The sequence below is a fragment of the Penicillium cinerascens genome, assembly GCF_028974065.1.
Source record: "Penicillium cinerascens strain IBT 15544 chromosome Unknown contig_6_segment0_segment0, whole genome shotgun sequence".
NCBI lineage: Eukaryota > Fungi > Ascomycota > Eurotiomycetes > Eurotiales > Aspergillaceae > Penicillium > Penicillium cinerascens.
This window is the reverse complement of record NW_026695295.1, coordinates 780,903-801,490: the sequence shown is the minus strand read 5'-3', so window position 1 is coordinate 801,490 and position 20,588 is coordinate 780,903. Positions and strand designations below refer to the sequence as shown.

General features: G+C 52.2%; 10 protein-coding genes across 10 annotated transcripts; 5 read left to right on the top strand and 5 right to left on the bottom strand.

Moving 5' to 3' along the window:
* Positions 1-65: 65 nt before the first annotated feature.
* On the top strand, positions 66-1,310 carry N7498_006296 (uncharacterized protein; the record flags this gene model as incomplete). The annotated part of the gene is made up of 1 exon (XM_058453358.1): positions 66-1,310. The coding sequence occupies one exon, from the start codon at positions 66-68 to the stop codon at positions 1,308-1,310; it is 1,245 nt and encodes a 414-aa protein (XP_058307549.1).
* Positions 1,311-2,067: 757 nt separating this feature from the next.
* N7498_006295 (60S ribosomal protein eL13) lies at positions 2,068-3,181 on the top strand (the record flags this gene model as incomplete). Its single annotated transcript, XM_058453357.1, has 5 exons — positions 2,068-2,070; positions 2,207-2,237; positions 2,343-2,389; positions 2,511-2,669; positions 2,744-3,181. The coding sequence occupies 5 exons, from the start codon at positions 2,068-2,070 to the stop codon at positions 3,179-3,181; spliced, it is 678 nt and encodes a 225-aa protein (XP_058307548.1).
* A 639-nt stretch (positions 3,182-3,820) lies between these two features.
* Positions 3,821-5,731, bottom strand: N7498_006294 (uncharacterized protein; the record flags this gene model as incomplete). Its single annotated transcript, XM_058453356.1, has 1 exon — positions 3,821-5,731. One exon carries the CDS (start codon positions 5,729-5,731, stop codon positions 3,821-3,823), a length of 1,911 nt encoding a protein of 636 aa, XP_058307547.1.
* A 260-nt stretch (positions 5,732-5,991) lies between these two features.
* On the top strand, positions 5,992-6,663 carry N7498_006293 (oxidoreductase-like domain-containing protein; the record flags this gene model as incomplete). The annotated part of the gene is made up of 1 exon (XM_058453355.1): positions 5,992-6,663. One exon carries the CDS (start codon positions 5,992-5,994, stop codon positions 6,661-6,663), a length of 672 nt encoding a protein of 223 aa, XP_058307546.1.
* Positions 6,664-7,740: 1,077 nt separating this feature from the next.
* On the top strand, positions 7,741-10,868 carry N7498_006292 (uncharacterized protein; the record flags this gene model as incomplete). The annotated part of the gene is made up of 3 exons (XM_058453354.1): positions 7,741-7,788; positions 7,849-10,587; positions 10,650-10,868. 3 exons carry the CDS (start codon positions 7,741-7,743, stop codon positions 10,866-10,868), a joined length of 3,006 nt encoding a protein of 1,001 aa, XP_058307545.1.
* Positions 10,869-10,937: 69 nt separating this feature from the next.
* On the bottom strand, positions 10,938-12,637 carry N7498_006291 (F-box domain protein; the record flags this gene model as incomplete). Its single annotated transcript, XM_058453353.1, has 4 exons — positions 10,938-11,850; positions 11,908-12,302; positions 12,355-12,520; positions 12,570-12,637. 4 exons carry the CDS (start codon positions 12,635-12,637, stop codon positions 10,938-10,940), a joined length of 1,542 nt encoding a protein of 513 aa, XP_058307544.1.
* Positions 12,638-12,776: 139 nt separating this feature from the next.
* On the top strand, positions 12,777-13,459 carry N7498_006290 (DUF3245 domain-containing protein; the record flags this gene model as incomplete). Its single annotated transcript, XM_058453352.1, has 2 exons — positions 12,777-12,958; positions 13,009-13,459. The coding sequence occupies 2 exons, from the start codon at positions 12,777-12,779 to the stop codon at positions 13,457-13,459; spliced, it is 633 nt and encodes a 210-aa protein (XP_058307543.1).
* A 723-nt stretch (positions 13,460-14,182) lies between these two features.
* Positions 14,183-16,147, bottom strand: N7498_006289 (heat shock factor family protein; the record flags this gene model as incomplete). The annotated part of the gene is made up of 6 exons (XM_058453351.1): positions 14,183-14,976; positions 15,029-15,098; positions 15,150-15,493; positions 15,545-15,612; positions 15,671-15,769; positions 15,831-16,147. The coding sequence occupies 6 exons, from the start codon at positions 16,145-16,147 to the stop codon at positions 14,183-14,185; spliced, it is 1,692 nt and encodes a 563-aa protein (XP_058307542.1).
* A 1,196-nt stretch (positions 16,148-17,343) lies between these two features.
* On the bottom strand, positions 17,344-19,132 carry N7498_006288 (succinate--CoA ligase (GDP-forming) subunit beta; the record flags this gene model as incomplete). Its single annotated transcript, XM_058453350.1, has 8 exons — positions 17,344-17,478; positions 17,532-17,824; positions 17,878-17,924; positions 17,987-18,532; positions 18,591-18,690; positions 18,751-18,823; positions 18,912-18,998; positions 19,079-19,132. The coding sequence occupies 8 exons, from the start codon at positions 19,130-19,132 to the stop codon at positions 17,344-17,346; spliced, it is 1,335 nt and encodes a 444-aa protein (XP_058307541.1).
* A 252-nt stretch (positions 19,133-19,384) lies between these two features.
* Positions 19,385-20,540, bottom strand: N7498_006287 (SDR family oxidoreductase; the record flags this gene model as incomplete). Its single annotated transcript, XM_058453349.1, has 6 exons — positions 19,385-19,748; positions 19,800-19,894; positions 19,958-20,109; positions 20,160-20,167; positions 20,222-20,446; positions 20,497-20,540. The coding sequence occupies 6 exons, from the start codon at positions 20,538-20,540 to the stop codon at positions 19,385-19,387; spliced, it is 888 nt and encodes a 295-aa protein (XP_058307540.1).
* Between the last annotated feature and the right edge of the window lie 48 nt (positions 20,541-20,588).

Sequence of the window (20,588 nt, the reverse complement as noted above, 5' to 3'; positions counted from 1 at the left end):
AGTGCGAGGACCTGCTCCCCACGGTTGACCTCTGTTGTCTTATCCATTCCTCTACATCATCGGTCATGTCTCAACTCTCACAACGGTCCCAAAGTCCCCTCGCTGCGCCGGCTGAGATCCTCGCCCCGGCAACGCCAGTCAAGCGTGCGACTTTGTCTCCGTCGCCAGATCTGAGTGCCGCCGCCCAGGGCCGATCCTCCCAGTCAGACAAGAAATTCCTCTCACCGCCGCCTCTTTCATCATCCGACATGACTCCACCACCCTCCACCCAAATTCCGGGGGCGCCTCTGCGCCGGTCTCACTCACGCTCTCTCAGTCCCTCCCTCATCACTCCGGCGGATTTGGACAAGTCGCTCTGCGATGCTTACGGAGTGTCGGAGAACCTTCCCACGGCTGAGGAGATTGACAACGCCAGTGAGACTCAACTGCGCTCAATCGCCAAGGATCTTCTCGCCGTCGCTCAAGAGGCCCGCATGTCCGCCCTTCACTTCAAACTACAGAACAGCCTTGTCTCATTTGCCAGCAACGAGGCTGTTAAGCGCGCTGAGGTGGAGCACCAGCTCGCCAAGCGCGAAGTAGAGATTATACAGAGCGCAGAGTACCGCAGCCGCTCGCGGCCTGCCGAGCCTATCACACCCAAGCAGTCTATCTCTGCTGATGAGTACTCGACTGCCGTTCAGCGGTCGCGAGAGTTGGAGAACGTCAACGCTCTCCTGGATCGCCGACTGCGAAATGCGAAGCGCGCGATTGACGACGCCACTTCACGCTCTGTGGAGCTCACCGAGCAGAATAATATGTTAAAGAGGCGCATTGAAGACAACCGCCGGCATTTCTCCCAAATATACAACTACGGGAGCCTATCCCCGGGTATGCAAAATGAGCTGCACACGATATGTCGTGGCGAGCACACCGACGGGCTTGCTGCCCTCCTTTTCGCAGACAAGTTCACAAATCACATCCATGAGCCGCAGAGCTCGTACGGTGCTCCCTCTTCAGTCCCCGTCACTCCCAACCACCCCCGCTCCGCTCGCCAGGAACGTCAGTTTATGACACCTGCCCGGGGTACCCAGTACGACAGCGACAGCACTGTCTCTCTCTCTGGTGAGGACGAGGACGAGGGCATGCGGCATCCTCAGATGCGCTCGACTGCCCCGAGGACGAGCTCTCTGCTTCAAACGAAGTTATTTGGTCAAGTGAAGAAGCCCGGCGTGTCACGGCCTCAATCACACAAGCGCAAGGCCAGTTCCGAGGAAGATGGCTCAGTCAAGAGATCCAGAAAGGGAGGAGTGGGTCTTGGAATCCACTCCTAACTTACCCATTCCATCTGGATACGATTGATGACCTAGCGCTGCTCTGCCATTGGCTTTTATTTGCGAGGAAATGTCTCCATATTACGATTGATGAATGATTACGGCACGCCCAACTTGAATAGCGACTGGATTTTATTTTATTTTTGCTTTTTTTTGGGGGTCTTGGAGATACCTCCCATGGCTACCGAGGTATCATCCACTGGATACGGCGTTTGAAATCGGATTTTTGTTTGCAACATAGGTTGCGTTGCTGAACTCGATGCGGAACGAACGAGTTGCATCTGCAGCCGGGAAGCCCTTGAGTCGTGGATAGAACGGGTATTCGCAAATGCATGACCCTGCACGGCTGTACAATAGGAATAGAAATCAATTTTGACAAGCATTATTCGGTCTTCATTTGGTAAATCATAACGAATAGTCTACAATACTGGATTATAACGACTCAACCTAAAACACTTATAACCTCGAGGCCACACGAGGTCACAACAGCCAGGTCATATCAAATCGCAATTCAACTACTTGTTGAATGTTGACAGCAAAGCAACTGGACTACACTAGCCCGAGCTAGTTCAGATAGGGTACGGTCACGTGGTAAGAATGGGCTGAGTCATCATGGCAGGTTAGGGCTCGCTAAGCGAGGCGGTGAGTGGGGGACCGGCGGCCACACGAAAAATGGGAACTTCAGTTTCTGCCGTGAAGGGAGATTTGACCAGCAACCCTCCGACGACCATCAACCGGCTCGACCCCAACCGTCACCATGGTGCGTAACCCTCGATTCTTGTGCTGCGAAGATGAACTGGCTTGATATTTCGACTGCTTGGACGATATTCTTTGTGGCACTTGTGTGTTGGATTCGGAACAATGTTGGCTGATGGACTTCTTCGTGGAATTTATAGGTCGCGCACAACAACCAGATCCAGAAGAACCGTGAGTGATCCCGACGCCTACGATTCCCGCTCGCTCGAATGCCCTGAGCGACGGACTGGAATCGCAATTTGATGAATGTTCAATGTGCTAATGCATTTTTTGCAGACTTCCGCAAGGATTGGCAGAAGCGCGTCCGCGTGCACTTCGACCAGGTACGACTTCGAAAACTTCCCTGATGAGCATCCTCTCTCTCGCCGAACGATATGACGGACAACCGGCTTTTGGGGAGAAATTTTTTACTCGAACTAGGTGGACTAACATACGCCCATTTAGCCCGGTCGTAAGCACCGCAGACGTGAGAACCGTATCGCCAAGGCCGCTGCCGTCGCTCCCCGTCCCGTCGACAAGCTGCGTCCCGTTGTGCGCTGCCCCACCGTCAAGTACAACCGCCGTGTTCGTGCTGGCCGTGGTTTCACCCTGGCTGAGCTGAAGGTAAATTCGACCTTGTCTGGAACCATTGCTTTGTGAGAGCATCTGCTGATGTGTGATTTTTTTTCGAACTACAGGAGGCTGGCATTCCCAAGAAGCTCGCCCCCACCGTTGGTATCTCTGTCGACCACCGCCGTACCAACTACTCCAAGGAGTCCCTGGTCGCCAACGTTGCCCGCCTCAAGGACTACAAGGCCCGTCTGATCCTCTTCCCCCGCAAGAGCGGTCAGTTCAAGAAGCTCGACTCCTCTGCCGAGGACGTCAAGGCCGTCAAGGCTTCCCTCGCCGAGGGCAAGCGTGAGGGTATCGTCACCCGTGTCGAGGCCACTTTCCCCATCGACAACCTCTCCGCCGGCAACGCCATCACTGAGGTCAAGCGTGACTCCATGCCCAAGGGTGAGGAGGGTGGTGCCTACCGCCGCCTGCGTGAGGCCCGCGCCGACGCCCGTCACCGTGGCCAGCGCGAGAAGCGCGCCAAGGCCAAGGCCGATGAGGAGTCCGCCGCCAAGAAATAAATGTGTTAATTTTCTGCTGCTGATGATGATGATCGGGTCGGTTTTCGGATCGGGGATGAGTGTACTGTGGCATGGCGTGGCGCCTCTTCCTTTTCTCTCAAACTGATTCCCTCTCTTCCCCCTCCTCCTCTACCCTTTGCCCCTTTTGTCTCTAAAAAAGAAAGAACTCGGAAGATCCTCTCGAAATGCAAACCACCCAATTTTTCTCAAAATTTTCATCCGCTGTTTCGTGTGTCTGGTGTTTGTGGGTTGGTCCCGGTCAAAAGCCGGTCTTTCCTGTGGAGGCTCGAGGGTTGGGGAGGTTTGGAACCGTTGGTCTGAGAGTTTGTGAAGGGCGCCATACCAGTCGCTCATTAGAAGAGCTTCATATTCCAAGGTTGGTTGCCTCGTGAATAACAAAAAGAGTTCAATGTTCCAAATTTGGTGACTCGTAGTTGTGAGCACTGTCAGTAGATATGTTGTGTAGACATTGCCATGTCACAGAGATGTCTGCTGGTTACGGCATTATCTGATCATAATTCACCAAAAACTACGGCGAGATCTGCATATCAGGTGCTGCTCTTGATTTCATCATATTGCGTTGGTATCATAAATCCACACTTTGCGCCAACGCTCGAAAACAAAAAGAACCCCAGAATATCAAACGCCGAACAAAGCACCGAGCGCTCCATTGGTAGCCCGCAAAATAGCATTGATGTGCACAGTTCCAGTCACACCTTTTGTGCTGGCAACACCTTCCTGGTGCAATAAACCATAAAATAATTTCTTCGCCTCGTTATCAATCTTCTTACTCGACCCTCCAATACCACCCGAAACAGAGACACTGAGCTCAGGTCGTAGCTGAGGCTCTCCAGTCCAATCCTCCAAGACCAAAGCATTTGAGAGGAGCACGTGGATGTCGGCACCGGAGGACTTGGACTTGGACTTGATGACCATCGTACTACGCTCGAGATGAGGAACCAGTCGGCGGAGTTCGGAAAGCGTGATGACTCCATCTCGAGATTCGGGAAGAATTTTCTTGCCACGCGCTGAAGTGCCATTGCCATGCTTCTCCTCGATCTGAGCCCATAGTTGGGCCCGGGATACCGATGCTTCCCAGTACCGGTTAATGCCCCAGCAGAGAGTAGCAACGTCGAGTTTCAGAAGCGGGTTTGCTAATCGAGAGTCGATCCATTTGCGGAGATCCTCGGGGACTCTGCGTTTCTTGCTATCAGTGCCAGTTGACACGGACAAAGATGTCAGAGAATGCGCCTCTGGGTTTGTTTCGTAAACCACGGACACGTTGTATAAGGAAGATGGGAAGGGGGAGGGCGCATTGAATTCCAAAGTATGGATCTCGATTAGGCCGTTTGTTTGGGACGATGTGCGACTTGTATGCGCTCGAAGGGCTAATGGGGCGAACACTTTGAGGTGTGATGGAGACTGCGGGGATTTTTTCAAGGCGAATGGGTTTGTAGGAAGAGGCGATGTTTCACGGGTCTGGTGAGGGAGATTGGCGGAGAATGGGAGCAACGTTGAGAGGAGTGATGACACCGGTGCTGGAGTTTTCTTTGGCGCCGGAAGATTGATATGTGAAGACTCCTCGGAGAGTAGGGTCAGGAATTTGTTGAGTTCCTTCTTGTCGCCCATCAGATTTGCATCAGACTCGACTTTCCCGGTCCATTTGGTCAGTTCCTTCACGTCATCCTTCAAGCGCCTGAGTTCCGCGGCAAGACTCTTGCGCAACTTTTGCTTCTCGAGAACCGCCGGGGACACTTCGTCCAGGGCTAAATCCTCCTCATCGGAGCTTTCCTCCGTGTTGGGATCCTGAAATTTGAATAATTTCAAGGGGCTTGGTTGGAAATGCTCGACACTTCGTCGTTTCATTCGTTTTTCATGCCTCGCGGTAGGGCTACTGCTCAATGGCCCCATTGGTCTGTCGGGTGCCTTCTCAAGGCCTAGTTGGGTCGGAGTCGGGGGAAGGTCCGGTTCGAGAGGATCCTCATCGACAAATGGATTGTCCAGAGCCATATCTTCTTCAAACTCTGGTTCTTTCGTCGCACTGCCCAGTTCTCGAGCCAATTGGCTCTCCGGAGTGTCCTGTTCCGCTGGCGGTATCTGCTTTCTGACTGGAGACTCAAATGTAAAGTCTCCGGGGAGAATCTTCTTGGACAATTTGCGCGCAGGTTTTGAGAATGCTTGAATGCCACTTGAGCGTCTGCTGGGAGATAGTGTCGGCGCGTCAACGGATGCTCGGGGCGCTTTGAGTGGGCTTGAGGGACCTAGTGAAGGCCGAAGAGCTTTGCGGTCGCGAAGTCCAACGATTCTTGGTTCAGGCTGCTCTGGTCGGCCACCCTGGCTTCCTCGGCTTGTTGGTCGCCGGCTTGGGGATCTGCTGAGCGCGCGCGCAAGAACATCGGGGTGTGATTTGGCCAGGCTCGATCTTGTTGGTGACTGAAAGGATGGGCGAGCTGAAGAAGGCGTCACATCGCGACGCGCAAACGACTGCGACGCGCCAACGGCAACGCCCGTTGTCTCGCTGGTTTTTCGGCGCTTTGGCGGCGAGTCCATTATTGTTGGGATTGATTCTAACTACGTTCTTGACTCGACTCTCGCCAACCCGAGATAAACAACGTGTTTGCAGTGTTTGCATCGATGACTTCAACTGCGGCGCCGAGGGATCTTGCTTCCTCCCACACACGATGGGGTGTCTTGCAGCAGGCAGGCACTCGCTCAAAAGGACGAAATTCTGTTCCTTACCACTAAAACATCGATCCCTACCCTCATCATCCTCACGTCGACAATATGCTTTGATTCCGACTCCTCGGCGCATGGGGGCCAATGACCAAGCCGACCCTCGTGATACCCATGATACCTCTGCGAAAAGGCACACTCCCCAGGCATATCCCTTGTCAGGATATTACAAATTGGTTTTGAATGCTCGCTCTCTTTATGAGGCTCGTGCGCCGACAGAACGAACGACTACCCCTCAGAGCGAGGAGAAGCCGAATCCCACGTCGCCGACCGAAGTGGAAACACCACAAGATAAAATGGCAATTGTGTTCGGCACACGTCTTGCAGGACCGGGCCGTCAGTCGCGCTACAATCCTGGTGAGGCACCGCCAGAGTCTATGTGGAAGACCGTCAATGGAGTACCCATTCCACCCCGGCCCGACGAACCGGACAACTGCTGCATGAGTGGCTGTGTTCACTGCGTTTGGGATGACTTCCGAGACGAAATGGAGGAATGGGCGGCAAGAATCGAGAACGCCAGGGCCAAGACGGATACCGAGAAGGGGACAATGGACATGCGCGCGACGCCCAGAAAGGAGGTTGATTCAGCGAGCCAGAGTATGGACGACGACGGCGGTGGGAGTGAGGCCAACTGGACAGCGCAATCTCAAGGTGATGATTTGTTCTCCGGTATCCCAGTGGGTATTCGAGAGTTCATGAAGACGGAGAAGAGATTGCGATTGAAACACCAGAAAGAAGCTTCGGCTTGAGCCCATGTAGATTGTTTTTATCTCGATTCTTGTTCTTTATATCCGGTGCCATACGATCTTGGAGAATTCGGAGGCGCTCGGTGAATGTCGTGCCAGATATAGATGGTATATAGATAGACTGTACATAGAAAGTACCATGATGCGACGAACTATTTTCAAGTTGCTTTTGCATTTACGTGAGGGTTTCTCCGAGCCTTGTAATCGTATCCTCGCCTTCGAAATTAGGCATTCTATGACAGTCGTGAAGATTTCGAGGTCTTACAGTTCCCCAGCTTTGATCAGCATGATGCACATGTGGGCGTCGGTGCCAAGCCCGTTCGCCGCAGCGGGTCCCAACTTTTTTTTGGGCCGCATAACAACTCTCCTTTGCGCGTCCACATCACCGAACGGCTTAGAATCGCATGGTGGCTTTATAGTCTTCCAATGCTCTTTTCCCGGTTCTTACCTCAGGGACCTGGTCTCTTCGCCACGATGCACGGCCACTGATTCTCGACTCTACTGAAACACGACCTCCGCAAAATGCCGCCAGGAATAGGCGCATGCAGTTGCTTGCGCTCTATCAAACGAGTACGAAGTTCCCCTCGAAATGAACGCCTCGTCCATGTGCCCCGATCTAACTCCGGTCCACTTGTACCGCTGTCGCGACTTCGACGAGAGATCCACGCCTGCCGAACCGTCCTCTTGACTCGGAATCCGCTCCGTCGGACGATACACACTGAAACGGGATTTGGAAACAAGCCTACGCTGAAATTATGTCGGACGACGGCAGACCACTTCTGGTGCTCGCCAGCAAACTTCTCCGGCTCTCGCGGGTTCCTCACTACATCCGTGTCAAGATCTCAGACTCCCGCTGTCGAGTCTGACCAACATCCACAAGGCACATTGGAGGATCCACTTTCGGCGGATGATACTTCATTATCCCCTCGTCCCACGGATGCGGATTTGGTAGAATCCGAGAATAATGATATCAAAGCTCTGCGGCAGAAGTGTCGACAGTCACGCAGGTTTAACTTGAATATCAGATTCTCCGAATTTTCCAAATTATTTGGGGAGGAGACTTGTCGGCTTGACTTGTCGATGCCAGGCCAGGACGAAGTGAAAGTGACGGCCTCGGCGCTGGGAAAGGTGGGTCTTGATTATCCACATTATCCACTGCAATTCATATTCTAACAGCATGGCCATCAGCAAGAGGCGGAGAGAGAGGCTTGCCTGCTCCTGATCGCAAAGCTCAAGGAAACTGGAAGTTGGGAAACGTTTTCCTCGCCTAGCTCTTCCCAACCTCAAACTGAGGTCGTCATCAATGATGACCTACATTTCAACATTCAACATGCGTCGAGAAAGCTTCGCAAATTAGCAAGGATCACAGACTCATTTTTGGACAGAGAGACCCCGGAGATCTCGCCTCCGGAGACCTTACCTCCAGAGAGACAGAGCATTACAGTGTCAAATGTCTATCGAAAGAGGAGATCCATGGTCTTGGCTCGGGACCTGAAACACATTCGCGAGTCTCGCGGTCAGCGCGCAAGTATTCTTCAATCGATGAGGGCTGGCTTGCCGGTGAACACTCTCAAACAACAAATCTTGGACCTCGTCAATAACCACACGTACAGCCTGATTGTTGCTGAGACTGGTTCTGGAAAGTCAACTCAGGTTCCTCAAATAATTTTGGACGATGCAATCGACCAGAGAGCCGGAGGGCATTGCAATGTTCTCTGCGTCCAACCAAGGCGGGTAGCAGCGCAGTTTCTCGCACGGCGAGTAGCCCACGAAAGACTTGACCAGTCCGGCAAAACCGTTGGTCATATGGTCCGATTCGATTATCAAATACCAGCCAAGTGCGGCGCTATCACCTACTGCACCACTGGCGTGATGTTGAATATGCTGCAAAACCCAACCGACCCCCTCACCTTGTACTCTCACATCATCCTCGATGAAGTTCATGTTCGCGACATTGGAATTGACTTCGTGATGCTACTCTTGAAGCGCCGCATTGATCAATTACGGCTAACCGGGGCCCCTGCACCTAAGGTTGTTGTTATGAGCGCAACGTTGGACGTCGACCTCTTTACGTCTTATTTTCGCAATGAAGGGCCAGATGGGACACTACTTCCCGCTCCACACATTTCCATTCCGGGGCGTCAATACCATGTCCAACGGAATTACCTCGACGAATTGCTTGAAACTTTGAAGACCTCACCTAATCCAGAAGCATTTGGGGCTTTGCTGAAAGAAGGTGATACTGCGAAGTTCCTTAAAAATCACTACAAACGGTTTCCTCCGCCTAATATCGCCGAGGACCCTACAGAAACTGCCCTGGATGCCACCACCGACGATCTGAGCAAGGATCATTCTCCTAATCCGACTGCTGCGAAGACCCACGATGAAGATCCAATCATTCCCCTTGGATTAATTTGCGCAACTATTTTCCACATCCTTAAAACCACCAAAGGCGGTGCGATCCTGGTCTTCCTCCCAGGCATGCAACAGCTTCTTTCTGTGGAGGGAATGCTGAATAATTTTGCAGGCAAAATGGAGCTCAACTTCCAAGATGAAAACCTGTTTCGCATCCTGAAATTACATTCTGAACTCCCGGAGGAACTTCAAAAATTGCCTCTCAAGGTGCCGCATGGCTGTCGGAGAATCTTGTTGTCAACGGACATTTCCGAGGCCTCTCTCACGATCCCGGATGTCGAGTATGTAGTCGACTCCGGGAGAGTGAATCAACTGATTTCCGATCAATGGACACTTTCCAACCGAATGGCTCTGTGCTGGATCAGTCAGTCTAGTTCCTCTCAACGGGCAGGTCGAGCAGGCAGAGTCAAGAATGGACAGTATTACTTCATCGGCACTCAACAACGCTACAATTCTCTCCGAGTCACCAATGCTCCTGAGATTTTGCGCACTGATATTCAAGATGCGTGCCTGCGTGCAAAGCACATCGACCCGGAATTGACCATCTCCGAGTTTTTCAAGGGAGCTCTTGAGCCACCAGGCGATGATAAGGTCGACTTTGCCGTCCAGTATCTGGAGAGAATGTCAGCAATAAATCTCAAAGGGGGCGAAAGGATCACCCATTTGGGTCAACACCTCCTCCAGCTACCTCTTCATCCGCTCCTTGGCAAGCTGGTACTCTTGGGCATGATCTTCCGTTGCCTGGATCCCTTGCTGATCTTAGCGGTGATCGGTCTGGACGGAGATCTGTTTCAACGGTCCAAGACTGAAGCCCAACAAATGCCGTTCCGGAATCGTCGCCATGCTTTTGCCAAAGGTTCTGCTAGCGATCAGATCAGCACTATCAATGCGTTCAAAGCTATCCGGAAGGAATGGCAGGAGAATGGCCCATCGGCGGCCGCTGACTTCGCCTATTCAAACTACCTTTATTTCAACGACTACCGCGAGGCCTATCGCGCGGCTAATCAAATTCTTGAGCACATGGATCGGAGGGGGTTCATTGACCTCTCTCGAACCACCACCGACAAGACGAATCATCAGTTCGGCGGCCTGGAGTACAATACCAATTCTGATAATGCCCTTCTCATCAAAACATTGCTACTCAATTGCCTATCTCCGCGAATCGCTAACCCCAAGACCTACAAAAACGGCAACGCCTTTCAATATTCCACCCACTCAGAAGGTGACAAACCGACCGTTTATGGTTTCAGCCCTAGCTGTGACGGGAATCGCTCCGGCTCTGTGGTTGTATACGGCAGAAAGAAACAGTTCTCACCCAACATGATGGTCATTTCTGAACTTTCCCTCGTCAGTCCGCTCTCCGCGTGTCTCTTCGGAAGCAGACAAAGAATGGACTGTGACTCGGTTCTTGTGGAGGGTTTCTTGCAAGTAAAACTCAACATGAAAGGTGCGTCGGTTCCGGCGTCAAAAGCTGTTGCACATGTGGTTAATCTCCACCACCGAATTTCCAAGGTAAGTCTCAACCTCCCCGAGGTTCGTTTCTGTTTCACTACTAATGTCGTGTTCAACTACAGGGCTTGCGCACTTATCACAAGCTTCTCTTTACTGCAAACCGCTTGTCTGACGATAAAGACAATCGCTTGATGATCCAAATACTCCGTGACGAATTGTCCACTGCCTTGGTGCAGACAGTTACGGATGTCTTGGGCCGCGATCTCCACCGCATTATCCCTCCCGAGACAGTCTCGCCTCGATGGGAAACAGTCATTGTTGAAGGCGAAATTATAGCCTAGATCGTTCATATTCGGAACACTTGTACAATACTTAATAGACCATTTGCATTTCTCATCGCCTTCCAATTGCTAAGTCTGGTATATCTCGGCAGGTTTCCAGTCCTCGTCAAAGTTCCAGATCTCAACGTCCTCCATGTTGACGAGGACCACAAATTCTTTATCCCCATAAATCCATTCACAAGGTACATTTGGTAACGAGCGCTGGACTGTATGATCATACCGGATCCCGTGAGACGTTGCCGTGCTGATTCGAGGACCCAAGATCTGCAACTTCTTGTTCCGGCCGGGTGTATAGATCAGGTTCTGGTCCAGAAAAGCTATGTCCGATGTCTTGGGAACGTCAGCCACAATGTGCACGTCGACTTGGTCTCTGGTCGTGTCAAGTGTGAAGTAGACTATAGATCCGACCGGATTGAGTCCAGTTAATAACGTATCTCTGAACAGACCCGGGTCCTCATCTGGAAAACCTGTTGCGACAGCACTTTCTGATGACGATAAAAAGGATCTTTCCAAAAGAGAAAAAAAGTATCTTTCCCAGAGAGTACTGCTCTGGCCGTGATCTATGTGCTGACTATAAGACGCTGGCTTGATCCACTCGTAGTCGTTTTCAAAGGGAAGCTTCTGGTATTTTTTGAGCACGGAGTTGAAATTGTCGACACTGCCGATGGCGTATTTCTCGATGCGTAACTGTAATTGATCGGCCCGGCCACCAATAATGGAGAAATTCGGGAGCAGGTCCTCGTGGATCTTGCAAAGAGACGCAACCGTGAACTGGTCTTCGAGAGGGTCCAATGCCAACAAAGCGACGTCTGGACCGACATTGGTTGTGCGAGCAATTCCAGAGTCAAAGCTCCAGTGGACAACATAATTCAAGAACGCCAGCAAAACCTTAGTTCCGCTTATCAAGAAATGATGGTAGGCAAGCGAAGCCAGCCGGAAAGCCTTGTGTTCTAGGGTTTCTATATCCCAAACATGGCAGTACCTGTTGAGAGTTCAATTAGAGGTGTACAAGAACCATAATGGGAGGTTACATATATACCCTTGTCTCGAAATCACCGCAACGAGCTTCTCTGAGATGTTAAGCTCTGAGAGCAGCTCCCGATTCTCCGTCGTTACCCGATCCATCTTTCCGGATCGGAGATTCAAAATACAGACAGACGTTCGACCATCCCTACCATCCAGCCATGCATAGATATTCTTGAAATACCCGACACCGCCAGAGAGCATCAATACGTCGTATTCAATAGAAAAGGGTGAGCGTAGCTTGAACGTTGATGTAGGTTGACCTCGTTCCATGCGAAGTCTCTTTTTGAGAAGTTTTGCGGGAGAAGAACGGTCAAAGTTCTGCGCTGCTGAGTCTTGACCCGTGGCTGCTCGAACAGCAGCCCACTGTACTATAGGTGAAGATAAAACTTCCTGCCATCGTCTTGACACCTGCGGAGGTGCTTAGCCCAGGGATATTTTGTATACGTGGCGACATACCTACCCGTTGGAGAATGAGCAGATCAGCTAGATTCATGTGAGTAGTAACAAGCACAGCGATCTCGATAGGCAGATTGCCTAATATGTCGCATTCGAAAGACGTTTGATCGGCACGTTCTTTTACCCCCCGCCATTCATCACGACGTAGCTGGTCCAAGATTCCATGGTAGCTTAAATGGGTCAGCGATGACTCGATCAGAGATGAACAGAAACACACACACATCTCGACGACTCGAGTTCGGAAGCGTTCGGAAACGGTCCAGGATACCTTGAACTTCAAGGTCCATGATTTTGCAGTCAGTCCGAGCAGATCTGCAGATGTATGAATTGCGCATTCCATCTTTATCGCGGCTCTCACCGCTTTCGATATGCTTTATCGCAAAAAAGTTGCGCACCTCGCTTCTTCCTCCTCACGCTTTTCAACAAATGGCTGCCTCCAAGAGCGAGTCAGACGTTATTCTCAATCGCGCAAATGTTGCGCTTGCCCGCAGCCAGCGGCTCGTCTCATCATGGCTGCCCGCGCAGACCGACGACGAACTATCCCACGTCAAGTCCGAGGAGGAATTGCAGCGCGAAGAAGATGAGATCTTCACTGCTGTACCAGAGACGTAAGTTGCATGACTGCATCTCTCTTATTCTTGATTCTTATATCTTCTAGACTCGGAGTCGGCGCCCCTCTCCCCGAAAAAGCTGCCGACGGAAGCTGGAACCGAACCGAACTCAGCTCCAACGATAAACTACGCAAACAATTGCTTGGAAGGAATTATGATAAAGTCATGAAGGCCGCCGCTGCAAATAAGCCTCCACCGCAGAATGCTGGTCCTGCGTCTGCGAAGTCTGCGTCCGCTACACCAGCCAAGAGCGAAGAATCCGATGACGAGGAAGAAGGCCGGGCGGCCATGGTTGGAAAGAAGAGGAAGGCAGGGCCGGCTCATGCCAAAAAGACGACTGTGGCAGGCAATAATCAGGCTTCCGACAAGGTAGACGGTGATGAATCGGTACCTACGAAAGAGGCGCCTTCAAAACCTCCGTCTAAGGGGAGGAAAAAGGCAACGAGCTACTTGGATGAACTACTGGCAGAGCGATCGAAGAAGCGGAAGAAGAGATGAGATATGATAGTATATTTCTTCCCAGCATCAAGATCTCTCCATTGATCCGGGCTCTTTGGCTTTTCTGGAGCGGCATCACGAACCCGTCCTACGCGACGGGCTCGAACGTCAAGAGCCTTGACCGGCTCACACAGGCCAATGAGTAAATGGCACCGCGCACAAGGAACACCATTCTGCCCGCGCTATCTACAGTCCGTGTATTCTGTCGACCGGTGATTTGTACAGGATATTCACCTATGATATATGAAATTCGCATGGTATCCCCTCAATTGCATTAACTGGGCGCAGGTATAGAATACAAAATTCCATTCCAATCTCTTCTAGATCCCACAGTAATATTTTGGGTTCCACTGACCCCAGAATATATGAGACGCTGAGGATGAAGTGTAAACCCAGAGGATTTTTGTCACTCGGCACCGACAGGTTTCTCCACCTGGGAAATCTGAGGAAAACAAAAGGAGGAAGGAGAAAAATGGACATCTACAAAGGCAAAAAAACACACAGGTTGCTGCCGCTATCCTCCAAAAAGGTAGATGAGTGGCCTTCGCGGTTTTATTTCAAGCATACAAGTGCTGTCCAAGAGGTGGAGACTAGATCCATGGGTTTGCTGAACGTATGTTGATCGAACCAAGAGATTAAGTTCAGCCAAGTATGGCGTTTAGATGAAGTGGTCCAAGTGCTATGGCACTCTCGCCGTATTTCCAATTGTTATGGTCATGGTCTTTATTCCAGGCGTTTTCGCTTGCGATCTTCCTGCTGCTCCTCATCCGGTCGTTCGGCAGTATCAGCGGGATTCAGAAGCGAGTGGACATTGCTTGCCATGCTAGAGCGGCGGGTGGCTGGCAGGGACGATTCTTGACGAGGGTATCTAGATCCTCCGAGTGTCCAGCCATTGTCAGCGCTGAGAATTGATGGGGATGGCTCGGCACCGGCTGGTGGAGTTGCGTGACGGAATTGGTCCTGAAGACGAGCGCGCGGTGCACCCATCTCGTACTGGGCGAGAACATCCCGGACTTGCTGTTCACTAGATGCCGGTGCCCGGTTCGGAGACGAGGGCCAAGGTGCACTTCCGGGGTTACCGGGTGGGAAAGGAGAAGTTCCAGGGGGAGGCCAATCGGGTTGCCGAATGTCTGCAAACGTGTGACGTCGGCCAAGGTGAGGTCCCGAAGGGGTAGTTATCGATAGAGGATGGGGTGTTGGTTGTTGCGGTGCAACGGGAGGAACCTGTGACCGATTATAATTAGGTGGTGCATTGGCACCTCCGATGGAACCATAACGACGAGGCGATGCAAGATGCGGAGGAACGGGTGGTCGAATCATGTTCGATCGAGAGGGGTCCATCATGGACGGCCGTCGGCTATCATCTTGGGGTAATTGGCGAGGGGACAGCGGCGGTCCAGTTTCCATTGGTAAGTTCCCGAAATAGGGTTGGCGAGGCGGCATGAGAGTTTCGGAAGCAGCTTCCATGGCACGGACTGCTTCCAAGTGCTTCTCGACTTCCCTTTGCATACTCGAGACTAAATCGCTGTTAGCAAACTTTCGGCAAAGGGTGAGACGGGTCTTCCATACTGTCACGGTAGAGAGGAGATTCCCTGTCCGGGACAACTGCTGAGAGAAAGCGAGAAATGGAATGGGTCCACTATGAGATGAGTTAGTGAGGGCCTACCTAGGTCAAAAGTGATGGACATACATGATAGCATTTTGCAAGTCCCTCGGCCATGCTTTGGCATCGCGAATTTAGCACCACATTGCCTTCTTCCGCGCGAGCCAAACGATTATGCATGTCATAGAGGGTGTGTTCGAGGCTCATGAGTCTGGCTTCAGTCGCATCCTGAACGGGTTCCGCGGGGGTACCCGGTTGTGATGGAGCAGGCTTATGACCAGGGAATGAGTCGCGATGAATTAAAGCGTGTCGCGACGCACGTCGTTTGATCTCTCGAAGGCCGACCAAGTCACCTCGTTTGAAGTTGCCATTTCCATGCTTAAATTCCCACAACGCAGAGTCTGGAGATCCCGTATGAAATACATCGCTCACTGCCAAATTCAATCAACATTTGTCTCGGTAACCGGGTCAGATCAACGCACCTTTGTGAAACCCGTACATGTTTAGTTGTCGGACGAAAGAAGAAATATTGGTGTGCTTGAAGTATTGGCTTTGAGGGTGTCAGCGACCAAAGAATCCGGAGAGCAAGAGGGGCAATCGAGACTGACGCTAAAACTTTGGAGAACTCCGAGGTTGGTGACATGACAAAGCTATCGTTGGTGCTTGACCAGGAGATAAGGTGTTGGATGCTACTATCCTCAAGCATGCTATCCTGAAGGTTAGCGGCTGCGTCAAATTATGTAGGGGACCAAGAGACCCAGAGCGTACTTGTATAGCTTGTGAATAAAAGCAGTCTGTACCACTTTGGGTTGCTGAGCTGCGGCTGCGGCCCCAACGGCCGGGTTTGGGGGATTACTTGTGTTCCCAGCTTCGGGGCCATTGGAGTTGATCCCGCGGTCGCCATCGGGGCTACTGTGAACGGGCACGATGCCAGTTGGCCCGGAGGGAGGGGGTGTGACCACCATTGCACCAGCGGAGTGATGCGCAGAGGATGGAAGGACCGGAAGATTTCGTGTCTTACCGCGAACGTCTGGAGCTCCGGTGAAGGTATGCCTTGAGGAAGGAGGGTCGGCTAAACCACTCATGTCGCGCGAAACAGGGATGGTAGGGGGCACTCGATGGCGACGCTCCGTGAAAATGCGATGAGCGCCAATGCGTATCGCTCACTCTGTCTCGCGACGAGTGAAGGTCGGGAGGGGATGCAAATCGGGTGCGCTAAGGGTTGGCGCTCGTGGGCGGGGAGAACGTGGGAAAGAAGGGAGTATCGCGGAGCCCGGACGCAGATCAACACCCAAGCATACACATCAGGTCAGTCATCGCGCCAGAGAATTGAGGTCCAGGGATGGGCGGATGGAGCAAGGTTGAAGCTGCGGGGAAGGGGGGAGGGGGCGGAAAGGCGCGAGGTCGGCTCTGGCTGGGAAGCTCAACGGGAAAGGTCGAAGGCTGCCAGGATCGAAGTTGCACAAGGATGAGGCTGAGTTAAGACGCAGAGAGCAGAGTGGTGATGGTGGAGAAGGAAAAGGGGGCAAAAAATCAAGAGGAATGAGCGTGCTGCTCCACACCTTGTACACTCTCAGCTCGAACTTTACTCGTGCCGAGCTCTTCACTGCCGAACCGCGCTATTTTCTCTCCCGTCGCCGACAGCTCTATGCTAGATTCAACGCTGTTCTTACAGGCTCCCATTTTGCAGGCTCCTTTGCCCCTAGCTCTTACACATTTCACGTATTGGGCCCTTCTGTCCAAGGTAGATGTAATAAGTCTGCCGGGTCTACAATCATACTTTAAAAACTGTCTCGAACAAGGTTTCATGAATGCGAACAAAGAGACCTGGGATAAAGTCTCAGGTAACCCTTGAGAAGGCTAGCAATAAGGGGACATACGGTGAAGTGTTGGGAAGAAGCAGAGTCTACCATAAAGGAGACTGAGATTATCCTTGTAATCGTGCTCGGGTCCCGTGCTTCAGCCAGAATTCAAACAGATAAGTTCAATCGATGTGGAATCTACAGCAGGACTTGCTCTGGTGTTCTCGAATTGATCTTAGGAGATCTTGCATCTGGAAAAGCAGAGCTTCTAAATAAGTTACGCCTCTCAGAAAATTCAGATCAATCAACTCAGTTCCCCTTCCAATTAGGAAATGATATAAACGTCATAGAAACACTCAAGAATACAGTGACAAAAGAAAATTAAATGACACGGGAACGGGCACCGTAGCATCACAAAGTCTCTCTAGAATGTCCCTGCGACAGTCCACGGGCCCAATGCATTGCCCCATATGAGATCCTTAGATACCCAGCGTGAACTCAACGCCGACATCGATCTCACGGGCCATCTTGACGACCTTGGAGAACTGGACCGACTTCTCGGCGGCGTTCTGGAGGTCCTCCATGGAGAAGATCTTAAGACCAGACTCGTTGATCTAAATACATTATTAGTATACACCACTTAACCGGGTGAAATGTTGATACATACCAGCTTGTGAGCCTGCTCCATGTTGGTACCCTGGAGGCGGGCGACGATGGGAGTGCGCAGGCCCATCTCTTGCACAACGTTGATCAGACCCTGGGCGATGGCGTCGCAGCGGACGATACCACCGAAGATGTTGACGAAGATGGCGGACACTTTGGGGTCGCTGGTGATCAGCTCGAAAGCGCTCTTGATGGCAGCGGGGGTAGCACCACCGCCGACGTCAAGGAAGTTGGCGGGGCTGCCGCCGTTCAGCTTGATGATATCCATGGTAGCCATGGCAAGACCGGCACCGTTGACTGTTTCTGTATTAGCTATCGAGTGTACGTCAATAGTTGCCGGGGGTTCTTACCCAGGCAGCCAATATCACCGTCGAGCTTGATGAAGTTCAGGCCGTGCCTAGATTCGAAACGTTAGATGAAATGGCCCTCAATGGTTAATAGATAATAGTGTGTCCATACTGGGCGGCCTTGACCTCATCAGCATCCTCCTGGGAGTGGTCGCGCCACGAGAAGACCTCCTTCTGGCGGAACTCGGCGTTATCGTCGAAGCCAAGCTTGGCATCCATAGCCAGAACCTGGTGGTCGGAAGTCTCAGACAGGGGGTTGATCTCGATCTGGGTAGCATCGCGCTCCATGAAGACCTTGTAGAGGTTCTGGATGGTGGTCTTGGCCTCCTCAATGCACTGCTCGGAGAAGCCAAGGTCGGTCGCGATGGTGCGGGCGATATCGTCGGTGACACCGGTTTTGATGTCAATGGGGGTAGAGATGATGGCATCGGGGTTCTCCTTGGCGACAGCCTCGATATCCATACCACCCTGGGACGAAGCGACAATCACGGGGCTCTGGGTACCACGGTCCATCAGGATAGCGAGGTAGAACTCACGGCGGGCGAACTTGCGCTCGCAGATGAGAACAGAGTTGCAGTCACGGCCGGCGGCGCCGGTCTGCTTGGTGATGAGCTTATGACCGATCATCTGGCCGGCGAACATCTTGGCCTCGGTAGGACTAGAAGCCATAAAGTTAGATCCCATCTTCGGCAACCGACACCATCGATACTACTCACGAGTAGATAACGCGGACACCACCCTTCAGACCGTTGTCAAAGTGACCCTTACCACGGCCACCGGCGAGAACCTGGGCCTTGATAACCATATCGTCGTTACCTGGCCATGTTTAGTTAGAAGCGCCCAGGTAGGGGGTTTGCGGGGAGAAGCAGGATATACCGATTGACTTAGCGACAGCCTCAGCTTCCTCAGCAGAGTGAGCGACCTCGCCCTTGGGAACACCGATGCCATACTGTATCCATTATCAGCGACCCGGCCCGGTCACAAAAAAAAAAAAAAATCCTCCGACCGAGGCAGGGATCGGGACGCGGTTAACATACCGACTTGAGGAGACGGGCGGACAGGTACTCGTGGATAGACAGGTTACGCTTCTGCTGCTGGGCAAGACGAGACTGGACGGAGGACTCCTGGATAGCATTTGTCGCATCAATAAACCATCGACAAAAACCGGGTACGGCCCGAGAGTACGGCATCGGGAAGAACTCACCGTCGCAGCTCTGAAAGCCGCGGCAATGGGGCGACCGCGGGCAAGCTTGAACATGATGGAATGAGGAAGTGGAATGAGAGGAGAGAGGGTGAGAGTAGGCAGTGAAGGTATGAAGCCCAAGGGAGTTATGGAAAGTCGGGTCCGGGAGAACAGCTTTCTTTTTCTCGGGATAGCACTGCGTCGCGGGTGCCGCAGCCAACCAGCAGCCGTCCCTGGCTGACTCAGCAGTACCTCGGGCGCAGACGCGAATATCTCCGATTCTTCGATTCTATTACTTCACGGTTACCTATTTGCCGATTTGGACTTCTATTTACTCGCCCTGAGCTTCCACAGCTTGAACGTATTCGTCATTGCCCGCTGGAACAGCCCATTCCATGCCCAGCCTCCGACCAGGAACCAGATCAGCCAGCTGCGGTGTCCTTCCCAGATCCATGCCTTGCGACCGCGGGCCCATGGCCACAACCAGCGCCAGGGCGCCGGGCCATACAGAACCTGGGCTACCACGCTGCGAGCGTAGGCATCATGGGGCATCGCGTTGTACTGACTGTGTGTGACTCGTCGTGTAAACTCACTCTGGATAGGTGCGTACATGGAATTCGGCACCAGTGTACGCTCGGTACGTGCAATGCGAGACTGCACACCGCCGGTGACCACAGTAGTAACATGCACTCTATCGATATGGTTAATATACATTTAACACACAGGATGGATCAAAGCATACCCGAAAGGAGCCAGCTCAACTCGGAGGGCATCACTGAACGAGTGCAGCGCCGCCTTGGACGCGTTGTAAACGGATCCAAACACGTAGGGAATAATCTATCACTCATCAGTATATGTAATTTCAAGCCCTCTCGAACGAGGGAGATAATTTGCACGAACCCCAGCCACGGATCCAACTTGGACGATGGTGCCCTTGGCCTTGATAAGCAACGGCAGGAATGTCTGGCACATGGTAATCACGGCGAATAAATTGGTCTCGAAGGTCTTTCGTACTTCAGAAATCTCCGCCTCCATGGCAGGTACCGTATAGTCTATGATGAGTTAGTCTCTGGAGGGTATCCTCAGCAACTTGTCGACATACTTCGGCCGCTGATTATACAGGATTAGCTATACATACTCAAGCAGAAGCAAAATAATACTCACGCATTATTCACCAAATAGTCAAGACCCTTATCTCCGAGTCTGGTCTCGACATCTGCAAAGCACGCCTTGACACTCTCCAGGTCGTCGACCACCAAGCTCAAGGTCTCAATGCCCAGCTCGGCCAGATCGGCAACGTTCGCGGCATCCCGGGCCGTGGCCAGCACGCGCAGTCCACTCCGATGGAATTCGCGCGCAAGGGAGTTTCCGATGCCGCCGGGAGAACATCTATCGTCGTAAGCAGGGGGGGGCCGGTATCTCGTGCAGGCAGATCTCACCCTGTGATCAGCACGGATTTGCGATTATCCGTAACTCCTGGCATGTTTGATGCGTTGCCTCTAGGAGAATAACAGAGGGAAAATTTGATATT